The sequence below is a fragment of the Nerophis lumbriciformis genome, linkage group LG18 (genome assembly GCF_033978685.3).
Source record: "Nerophis lumbriciformis linkage group LG18, RoL_Nlum_v2.1, whole genome shotgun sequence".
In the NCBI taxonomy this organism is placed as follows: domain Eukaryota; kingdom Metazoa; phylum Chordata; class Actinopteri; order Syngnathiformes; family Syngnathidae; genus Nerophis; species Nerophis lumbriciformis.
The window spans coordinates 15,002,251-15,014,412 of record NC_084565.2 but is presented as its reverse complement, the minus strand read 5'-3'; the positions used below and the strand labels follow the sequence as shown (position 1 = coordinate 15,014,412).

General features: G+C 39.3%; 1 protein-coding gene across 1 annotated transcript in view; it reads right to left on the bottom strand.

Annotated features, from left to right (window-relative positions):
- The window catches only part of tmem231 (transmembrane protein 231), a 33,111-nt gene extending 20,966 nt beyond the window's left edge, over positions 1 to 12,145 (bottom strand). The window contains exons 1-3 of the mRNA XM_061977725.2: positions 11,773 to 12,145; positions 11,526 to 11,692; positions 11,300 to 11,428 (exon numbers count right to left, since the gene is read on the bottom strand). Of these exons, the coding sequence (XP_061833709.1) occupies positions 11,300 to 11,428; positions 11,526 to 11,692; positions 11,773 to 11,911 (435 nt within the window). The 5' untranslated portion in view covers positions 11,912 to 12,145. The remainder of the gene's footprint in view (positions 1 to 11,299; positions 11,429 to 11,525; positions 11,693 to 11,772) is intronic.
- Positions 12,146 to 12,162: the final 17 nt, after the last annotated feature.

Below are 12,162 nucleotides of genomic sequence, written 5' to 3'. Positions count from 1 at the left end.
AGTTGAAAAACTTATTCGGGTGTTACCATTTAGTGGTCAATTGTACGGAATATGTACTTCACTGTGCAACCTACTAATAAAAATCTCAATCAATCAAACCCTTTTAGATCAAAGATTTCTTGGATAAAACACCTCCCAAAAAGTCATACCCTCAGTAATTACTAAGTTCACAAGTTCATTAGCTATTGAATGTGTCAGCAAATATTAATATTGGATGTATTGGTCTGAGCTAAGTATGTTAGAAGTGGCGCTGGTACTTGGTTTACACACATAATTTCTTAGGCTATTGTTCCACAGCAGACAGGGTATACAGTGCCATCAATACTGCTGCTGAATTGGAGCAGATAGTGTCTATAAAATGGCCACAAGCTTTACTGTAAATACTGATAGTTTGTTTGAAACCTGTTTGCCATGCTGTATTTGCAACTGATGGATTCTCACCTCTACTGCTGCCATATTATATTGTAATATGACTAATATTATAACATTAGTCATATTTTTGGAACCGTCTGTGTATATCCGCATGTATTCTGGCTATTTGTTCTTTAAATGTTTCGTTGTTCCTTTTCTACAGGATCACCTGCATCAATTATTTTCACTAATTCTAGTATTAAGACATTCACATCTGGCTTTGACAGGATCCAAATAGTGTGAATTGAGATGGCACCGTATTCTAAATACTTTTATTTAACCCCGTCATAAAAATAAAAAAATCGTACCGTATTTTTCGGACTATAAGGCGCACTTAAAATTATTTCATTTTTAAAAAAATTGACAGTGTGCCTTATAATCCGGTGGGCCTAATGTACGGAATAATTCTGGTTGCGCTTACCGACTTCGAAGTAATTTTATTTGGTACATGGTGTGATAAGTGTGACCAGTAGATGGTACTCACACATAAGAGATACGTAGACTGCAATATGATGCCAGTAAACAACACCAAAACTTTAAATGTTTCATTGAAAATAAAGAACATTACACACGGCATTCAAAAATCTGTCAAAATGTTTTAGTATGACTTTGAAGCCGCACCGTTTGATGGATTGTCGGCCCATTACGGCAACAGAGATACAAGTATTACTATGGTGTGTGTTTAAGGACCGCAAAATGGCACCCATTAGCAGATATATTATCTGGCGTTTTGTTTCACGAAACCAGCTTTTCTTACCTTCTGGTACTTGCTGACGTGTATTTGGGATCAGCATAAGTCCTGAAAATTTGCTCACGTCCGTCAATGTAGTCCATGCCGATGCCGTAGTTACTATTTTCTTGTTATGTGACATTCATCCTTTGTTGTTGCCATTTCTAATATAAAGTAGTGTAAAGTCCTAACTTATATCTCACTATAGAAGCGCTAAAAACTACCAGTGTAGTGAGTTTACATTATTCACCCAAGGAACTTTAGTTATTAGAGAGTTCCAGTCAGACGGTTTTTCACGGGACACATTTCCGGCGTTGTTGGGTGAAGTTAAGTGTTAGTCAAAAGTTTAATGTACAGTAGGTTACACAGTATATCTAATGCATTCATGCAACGATCTGGACGAAGTATATACATTTATTATATATTATCAGTGGTTCCCAAAATGTTTTCACCAAGTACAACCTCAAAAAACCATTACCAGTACCACCATAATGACCAACATTATAATACAGTAGCCTAGTAGGCCTAAGTATTCATTAAAAACAAGTCGGAGGTATTTTTTTTAAAGTATATTTAATATGTTTGGCCACTACAACATTACACACAGTTTGAACAGTAGCACTGTGTTTCAATATTTAATTTAGTGATTATTTGGCGTACCACTACATGGAGGACCACCAGTACAGTTTGAGAATCATTGTATTAGACTATTATTATATAACAGGACTTTATTTGTCTGACATGTACGAAACCCAAAACCAGTGAAGTTGGCACATTGTGTAAATCGCAATTAAAAACAGAATACAATGATTTGCAAATCCTTTTCAACTTATATTCATTTGAATACACTGCAAATACAATATTTAATGTTCAAACTGAAAAATTTAATTTTTAACTTTGAATTTAATGGCAGCAACACATTGCAAAAGAGTTGGCACAGGGGCATTTTTACCACTGTGTTACATGGCCTTTCCTTTTAACAACCCTCAGTAAACGTTTGGGAACTGAGGAGACCAATTGTTGAAGCTTTTCAGGTAGAATTATTTTCCATTCTTGCTTGATGTCCAGCTTAAGTTGTTCAACAGTCGTATTTTACGCTTCATATTGCGCCACCATTTTCAATGGGGGACAGGTCTGGACTACAGGCAGGCCAGTCTAGTACCCGCACTCTTTTACTACGAAGCCACGCTGTTGTGAATGTGGCTTGGCGTTCTCTTGCTGAAATAAGCAAGGACGTCCATGAAAAAGACATTGCTTGGATGGCAACATATGTTGCTCTAAATCCTTTATGTACCTTTAAGCATTAATGGTGCCTTCACAAATGTGTAAGTTACCCATGTCTTGGGCACTAATACACCCCCATACCATCACAGATGCTGGCTTTTAAAGTTAAAGTAAAGTTAAAGTACCAATGATTGTCACACACACACTAGGTGTGGCGAAATTATTCTCTGCATTTGACCCATCACCCTTGATCACCCCCTGGGAGGTGAGGGGAGCAGTGGGCAGCAGCGGTGGCTGCGCCCGGGAATCATTTTGGTGATTTAACCCCCAATTCCAACCCTTGATGCTGAGTGCCAAGCAGGGAGGTAATGGGTCCCATTTTTATAGTCTTTGGTATGACTCGGCCGGGATTTGAACTCCCAACCTACCGATCTCAGGACGGACACTCTAACCACTAGGCCACTGAGTAGGTGAACTTTGCGCCTATAACAGTCCAGGTGGTTCTCTTCCTCTTTGGTCCAGAGGACACGACATCCACAGTTTCCAAAAACCATTTGAAATGTGGACTCGTCAGACCACAGAACTTTTTTCCACTTTGCATCAGTCCATCTTAGATGAGCTTGGGACCTGAGCTTGGATGATATTACGGACCGTAGATGGTGAAATCCCTAAATTCCTTGTAATAGCTCATTGACAAATGTTGTTCTTAAACTGTTCGGCAATTTACTCACACATTTGTTTACAAATTGCGGACCCTCGCCTCATCCTTGTTTGTGAATGACTGAGCATTTCATGGAAGCTGCTTTTATACCCAATCATGGCACCCACCTGTTCCCATTTAGCCTGTTCACCTGTGGGATGTTCCAAATAGGTTTTAGATGAGCATTCCTCAACTTTCTCAGTCTTTTTTGCCACTTGTGCCAGCTTTTTTGAAACATGATGCAGGCATCAAATTCCTAATGAGCTAACACTTGCAAAAAATAACAAAGTTTACCAATTTCAACATTAAATATGTTGTGTTTGCAGTCCATTCAATTAAATATAGGTTGAAAAGGATTTGCAAATCATTGCATTCTGTTTTTATTTACGATTTACACAACGTGCCAACTCCACTGGTTTTGGGTTTTGTATATGCTGTTGGAATACTGTGATGCTTCCATTCATTTTTACATTTGTAAACATTTTTAACACACCTATGAACGGAAATACCAGCTGGGGATTACACATGTCGAGAATCAACAGTTAATATTCCTTAACTCAGTGGTTCTCAACCTTTTTTCAGTGATGTACCCCCTGTGAACATTTTTTTAATTCAAGGACCCCCTAATCAGAGCAAAGCATTTTTGGTTGAAAAAAAAAGAGATAAAGAAGTAAAATACAGCACTATGTCATCAGTTTCTGATTTATTAAATTGTATAACAGTGCAAAATATTGCTCATTTATAGTGGTCTTTCTTGGACTATTTGGAAAAAAAGATATAAAAATAACTAAAAACTTGTCGAAAAAAAAACCAAGTGATTCAATTATAAATAAAGATTTCTACACATAGAAGTAATCATCAACTTAAAGTGCCTTCTGTGGGGATTGCAATAGAGATCCAACTTAATTCTAAACATTTCTTCACAAAAAAAGAAATCTTTAACATCAATATTTATGGAACATGTCCACAAAAAATCTAGCTGTCAACACTGAATATTGCATTGTAATGAATGGAATAGCCTATTATTCAATAAATATATTTATAAAGGATTTTTGAATTGTTGCTATTTTTAGAATATTAAAAAAAAATCTCACGTACCCCTTGGCATACCTTCAAGTACCCCCAGGGGTACGCGTACCCCCATTTGAGAACCACTGCCTTAACTGACACAACACAAGATATTGGTTTGGTTGGAGCTAGGCCTGGGCAATATATCAATGATATCGATATATTTGAGTTTTGTGCTGCAGACTATTTAAAAAAATTATACATTGTTTTATTTCCTACTCTTGCTCCGGCATACTTTTTGCCCCCATGAACTTCTGTAGCCCTCGCCCGCCCCCTTATTCAAAACATGGCTAAAGCTAAAGCTAACGAGAGTGAGATGTTTGTTCCAAAGAAAAGAAAAGTATTGTCAGTAGTTTGGTTTTGCAACAGCAAGCGTGGAGAAAATGGCTGGACTGTGCAAAATTTGTTTAAAAAAGGCATCAGCACAAACTTATTCCAGCATCTGAAATTCAAGTCTCCAGTCGAGTGCGAGAAATGTAACTATGAGCCGAACAAGACCGCAACAACAAACAAACTCCAAGTTAAAAGGCATTTTACTGTGGTGGAATCATGTGCACAAAGTATGTATGATGAGAAAGAAGCACAGTGCACATTACGATTACGACAGCAGTCGTTCTCCATACCACCAAGATGTGTGAATGAAAAAGGTTGCCTTCATCCACTTTTATAGAGTATTCTCATTGTATTACTTGATTATTTATTTGCAGACAATGTATAATACTCCATTTTTATTTACAAACATATTTTATTCAAGACAGGAGTAGGGATGATACTCGAAACCGGTTTTCCCGGTTGTTCGATAAGAAAAGAACCGAGTCCTCGGACTCGAATCCCTTTTTGAGAACCGGTACCCGTTATCGAGACCACCATAGTAAAGAATAAGAGTTGGTTCTTTATTCGAATCCCTGGGAACGAATCCCGTCCCGACCAGAAATGCCCCGTCGGACATCACAAGAAATGACGTCACGTAGCTCAGTCATTAGGCGCAGATAGCGAAAGCAGGAAAAACAAAGGACCGGAAAAAGCGCTCCAAGGTGTAATAAAGTTCAAAACAAAAGGTATAATCCAATGAATAACTTTACTGAGAGGTTTGAGCAGGGTACAAACACATGACGAACACTTTTACGACCAACCGGAAACATAGCAACCAGGCTAGCAACGCACCTCCTTTACGGCAGTTGTCGCAACGCAACGTTCTTAAAGCAACCGCAGCACATACATATATATACAACATATATGACATGATCTCCCATTTTTAACTTTTGTTTTTCTTTCCTTGTAAACAAAACAAAATCACACTGTATATGTGTTGTCTGTCTAATTATAAATAATGCAGACGAGGCGTGTTGGCTGAGTTCTTGACGTTTACTTTCACAGCGTGCTCATAACATCATTCTTAACTGCCGGCGTGGCGACATGCAACAACACTTTTCGGGGCTACCTCGCATGCTCGTCACTCCCGTTGCATGCTGGGTAGTGTAGTTGTTATATTCCCTAGCTCAGAACATCACATTCCCCCTATAAAGAAATAATGTTAACTCAATAAAGTGTATTTCTTTTTTTAGCTTTAACTTTTCATTTTTTAGCATTGTAACCACATTTGCAAACAACTTCTCTCTTCATAGAATTTTCTTTCAATAAAGAAATAAAGTGCAAAAATGTCAAAGCATCATAACAAACAGTTATGTCAAATAGCAGCAGAAGTGCACTTTTTGGAGAGCTGTATTATTTTCAGTTTTGTGCCCAAGGGACAGATTTTATTTAACACTACATTATTTTTTATACACCTATAGTGATCACAGAGACAGGTTGTTTTTGTGTTACTGTATATATTTGTTTTTCTGAAAAATCCCACTTACCGGTAATATACTTTGGGTAACAACAGTCAATATTTATTTATTTTATTTTTTTAGGGGGGTAACAGTCAATATTTATGTATTTATTAGATTTTATTTTGTTCTTATATAATAAAAGTGAGCTTTTGTTAAACCAAATATTGTGTGTTTTTTTCCATATACAACAACCTATCTGGACTCGATAAGAGAACCAATAAGGAATCGGTTCGATAAGAGGATTCGATAATAGGCTCGAACTCGATAATTTCTTATCAAACATCATCCCTAGACAGGAGCTTTAAGTTTTCAGATTATTGATCTCAATGTTGAGGATGATTATTTATTTGCATGTGGTGGGCAATGCTATATTTTTGTTAACATAAGTATTTATTCAAGACAAAAGTATTGCTACCCAGAGGAAGCTCTTAAAGTTAAAGTTAAAGTACCAATGATTGTCACACACACACTAGGTGTGGCCAGATTATTCTCTGCATTTGACCCATCACCCTTGATCACCCCCTGGGAGGTGAGGGGAGCAGTGGGCAGCAGCGGTGGCTGCGCCCGGGAATCATTTTGGTGATTTAACCCCCAATTCCAACCCTTGATGCTGAGTGCCAAGCAGGGAGGTAATGGGTCCCATTTTTATAGTCTTTGGTATGACTCGGCCGGGATTTGAACTCCCAACCTACCGATCTCAGGGCGGACACTCTAACCACTAGGCCACTGAGTAGGTGATTTAGTTCCTTTGAAAATCATCCCATAAAAAGTACAAATTTATATATAGTCTAAAAAGAACAACCTTATTCAATACAGTATTAGCTAAGAGTACGATGCAGTGTATGCAGTGTCATTTCAAACTCCTAGTTTTTGATCAAATAAAAGAAAAAATGGTTTGAAATTATCTGTCATTTGTATTTAATGGTTTCTTTAAAAAGTAGAAAAAAAAAAAAATCCGAAAAAATTGTAAATCAAATTTTTTGTAAAAAAAAAATCTGAGATTTGATTTTTAGGCCGTATCACCTAGGCCTATTTGGAGTGTATGTGGTTTTCCAAGGCTTCCACATACCACACCTGTTAGTTCCACTATACTGTATGTTACAAACTTTTCAGACCAAGGCTGCAAAATGAAAAATTATAGGATGCAGTTGATACAACCTAAAACCAAGTAAGGTGACTTAAAATAGCCTAATGCTTGCATGTTTCATTGTACAGTCGTGGTCAAAAGTTTACATACACTTGTAAAGAACATAATGTCATGGCTGTCTTGAGTTTCCAATAATTTCTACAACTCTTATTTTTTTGTGATAGAGTGATTGGAGCAAATACTTGTTGGTCACAAAAAACATTCATTTGGTTATTTTATGAATTTATTATGGATCTACTGAAAGTGTGACCAAATCTGCTGGGTCAAAAGTATACATACAGCAATGTTAATATTTGGTCTGATATCACATGGACAAAGATAAGACCTTCTGGAGGAAAGGTCTGTGGTCAGATGAAACAAAAATTGAGCTGTTTGGCCACAATACCCAGCAATATGTTTGGAGGAGAAAAGGTGAGGCCTTTAATCCCAGGAACACCATGTCTACCGTCAAGCATGGTGGTGGTAGTATTATGTTCTGGGCCTGTTTGCTGCCAATGGAACTGGTGCTTTACATAGAGTAAATGGGACAATGAAAAAGGAGGATTACCTCCAAATTCTTCAGGACAACCTAAAATCATCTTGGGTCTTGGGCGCAGTTGGGTGTTCCAACAGGACAATGACCCCAAACACATGTCAAAAATGGTAAAGGAATGGCTAAATTAGGTTAGAATGAAGGTTTTGGAATGGCCTTCCCAAAGTCCTGACTTAAACGTGTGGACAATGCTGAAGAAACAAGTCCATGTCAGAAAACCAACAAATTTAGCTGAATTGCACCAGTTTTGTCAAGAGGAGTGGTCAAAAATTCAAACAGAAGCTTGCCAGAAGCTTGTGGATGGCTACCGAAAGCACCTTATTGCAGTGAAACTTGCCAAGGGACATGTAACCAAATATTAACATTGCTGTATGTATACTTTTGACCCAGCAGATTTGGTCACATTTTCAGTAGACCCATAATAAATTCATAAAAGAACCAAACTTCATGAATGTTTTTTGTGACCAACAAGTATGTGCTCCAATCACTCTATCACAAAAAAATAAGAGTTGTAGAAATGATTGGAAACTCAAGACAGCCATGACATTATGTTCTTTACCAGTGTATGTACTTAGAGATGTCCGATAATATCGGCCGATAAATGCTTTAAAATGTAATATCGGAAATTATCGGTATCGGTTTCAAAAAGTAAAATTAATGACTTTTTAAAACGCCGCTGTACAGAGCGGTACATATTTGGTAAAACACGGATGTAGGGCATACTTGCCAACCCTCCCGATTTTCCCGGGAGACTCCCGAATTTCAGTGCCCCTCCCGAAAATCTCCTGGGGCAACCATTCTCCCGAATTTCTCCCGATTTCCACCCGGACAACAATATTGGGGACGTGCCTTAATGGCACTGCCTTTAGCGTCCTCTACAACCTGTCGTCACGTCCGCTTTTCCTCATTACAAACAGCGTGCCGGCCCAGTCACATAATATATGCGGCTTTTAAAACACACATAAGTGAATGCAAGCATACTTGTTCAACAGCCATACAGGTCACACTGAGGGAGGCCGTATAAACAACTTTAACACTGTTACAAATATGCGCCACACTGTGAACCCACACCAAACAAGTATGACAAACACATTTCGGGAGAACATATCCGCACCGTAACACAACATAAACACAACAGAACAAATACCCAGAACCCCTTGCAGCACTAACTCTTCCGAGACGCTACAATATATACCCCCCCCCCCCCCCCCATCTCCCGAATTCGGAGGTCTCAAGGTTGGCAAGTATGCTCTAGTATACTCTGAACTGAAGCTGTGTGCCTTCATTTTTTTTGTAGCTGTTGTTTTGAGGCATGTTTAAAAAAAAAATCACAAATAATGCACTTTGTGAAAGTCAAAGTATAGTATTTCCCATAGTTGTAGTGGATATCAGGATTATCTCAGGGAGAGCATGTCCCAAATTCCAGGCTGTTTTGAGGCATGTTAAAAAAAAAAAAGCACTTTGTGACTTCAATAATAAATATGGCAGTGCCATGTTGGCACTTTTTTCCATAACTGGAGTTGAAGTTGTTCTCTTATTTTGGAAAACCTTGTATTTGATTGCTTGATTGAAACTTGCACAGTAAATAAATATAAATGATAAATGGGTTATACTTGTATAGCGCTTTTCTACCTTCAAGGTACTCAAAGCGCTTTGACAGTATTTCCACATTCAGCCATTCACACACACATTCACACACTGATGGCGGGAGCTGCCATGCAAGGCGCTAACCAGCAGCCATCAGGATCAAGGGTGAAGTGTCTTGCCCAAGGACACAACGGACTTGACTAGGATGGTAGAAGGTGGGGATTGAACCCCAGTAACCAGCAACCCTCCGATTGCTGGCACGGCCACTCTACCAACTTTGCCACGCCGCCCACAGTACATAAATGGTAACACCCAAATACGTTTTTCAACTTGTTTAAGTCGGGGTCCAGGTTAATCAATTCATGGTGAAGTTACATTGCTTACTGCATCCAGCGGGGCATCACAACAAAATCAGGCATAATAATGTGTTAATTCCACGACCGTATATATCGGTATCGGTTGATATCGGAATCGGTTATTAAGAGTTGGACAATATCGGGATATCGGCAAAAAAGCCATTATCGGACATCCTTATATGTACTCTTTTGATCGCGACTGTATGTCTGGGCACCACAGCAGACAGTCACTTTAATAAATAATTTATTTCACGTTCAGAATATGCCGAGGTCCTATGAAAAAAAACAGACTGAAAATGGCCCCTGGGCCGCACTTTTGACTTCACTGTTGCATGCATTGTAGGCATACTTGCCAACACTCTCGGATTTTCCGGGAGACTCCCGAAATTCAGTGCCTCTCCCGAAAACCTCCCGGGACAAATTTTCTCCCGAAAATCTCCCGAAATTCAGGCGGAGCTGGAGGCCGCGCCCCCCTCCAGCTCCATGCGAACCTGAGTGACATGTCGACAGCCTGTTTTCACGTCCGCTTTCCCACAATATAAACAGCGTGCCTGCCCAATCACGTTATAACTGTAGAATGATCGAGGGCGAGTTCTTGGTTTCTTATGTGGGTTTATTGTTAGGCAGTTTCATTAACGTCCTCCCAGCGCGGTAACAACACACAACAACAGCAGTCACGTTTTCGTCTACCGTAAAGCAGTTCGTCTGCCGTAAACAGCAATGTTGTGACACTCTTAAACAGGACAATACTGCCATCTACTGTACATGCATATGTGACAATAACATCTACGGCTTTTAGAGAGTGCAGTGCACAACTGCGCACACAACAAGGAGACGAAGCAGAAGAACGAGGAAGATACAGCCGTGGCAACGCCGACGACGAGTAAGATGAAGAAATACGCTTGTAAGTTTTAAGTCGCAGCTGCGATTGGACCTGGATAGCCTACGGGAAGAAGTAGTGGACTACCAAGTGTTTGGCAGTGAAGTTCTTCCTCAGGAAGCAAAGATGGACCGGTTTTGGGGCATGCTAGGGAGAGATGGAACATTCCAGACTCTAGTGCATTTGATGAAAGCACTTTTGTGCGTGTCACACAGCAATGCATCATCAGAGAGGGTGTTCAGCATGGTTAGAAAGATAGTGACAGAGAATAGAACAAGGATGGACAATTCAACCCTTAACTCAACAATGAGTAGATGAATGTTATGTGTGTGTATATGTGTAAATAAATGAACACTGAAATTCAAGTATTTCTCATATATATATATATATATATATATATATATATATATATATAGCTATAATTCACTTAAAGTCAAGTATTTCTTATATATATAGATATATATATATATATCCTGCAATGGCGCCCCATAATACACCTGCTGTGAACCTGTTTTTATGTTTTTATTTATTCTACTTTATTTATTTATTTTTTATCGTGTTCTGTTTATGTTGTGTTGTGTTTGCTCGGTACTCTTATTATCTTTTAACCTGCCCATTGTACAGCACTTTGGCTACCCCTGTGGTAAATTTTAAATGAGCTTTATAAATAAAGTTGATTTGATTTGATTTATATATGAAATACTTGACTTGGAGAATTATAGTTGTAAATATACTCCTCCCCTCTTAACCACGCCCCCCCCCCCCCCCCTCCCGAAATCGGAGGTCTCAAGGTTAGCAAGTATGATTGTAGGCGATTCAGCAGGATACATACAAAGAGTTGGTAGCTGAAGGTCAGAAGCAGTTGGATACTGTACACATGTTCTTCATCCCTCAGAGGTAACTGCAGTTGAAAATCGAGAAGGTCCATCTTTCCGTCCTGGTTTTGGTCCTCTTCCCTTACCTATAGATTGTGTTCACACACACACACCATTGGATCATTAGAGAGTTAATCTGAAATCAATGAAGTTAAGTACATTTGCATGGGGGGATGTTCGTACAGAAACCAGAGGGATTCGCAGGCTGTTTCCCAGCATGTTGTTCAGATGAGAGGCGGTGCTCCAGGCTACATAGTCTCCGCTCATACTGGTCGCAGCCACCAGTAGAGTCTCATACTGGAACCGTACGACTGGCTGCTCCTCATACGTGCTCCTTTTAATCCAGAAACCTGCAGTACGAGTGAGACCGCACGTTAAACTGCGCAAATGTCACGTAGGAGTTTGTTTTTTTTAGCAGCCATGTGTGTACCTTGGCTCCGGTAAGCCACCAGCAACGGCGGGACGTAAGTGAGACACAGGACCGCGACTAGGAACACAGTGGCGCTGGTGCAAATACTTGTTTTGTATCGAATTAAGACAGGACGAGAGTAAACTTCATAGAAAGGCATGTCTGCTGGTATCTGACGTACGTCTACGTCAAAAGAAATGCGTTTGTTGTGTGTAACTAACAAGCTAGCAGGTTTTTTAAACTGACTTCTTCTTCTTCAACTTTATGAGTGCGTTACCGCCACCTACCGGACTGGAGTGTGGTGCAGTATATACGAGAACACACCCCAAACACTGTAAAGGTTTGTTCGATGCTTGAATTAAAGTGTGTTACATTACAACAACAAAACTACTCGAGTGCAACTTCCCAAAC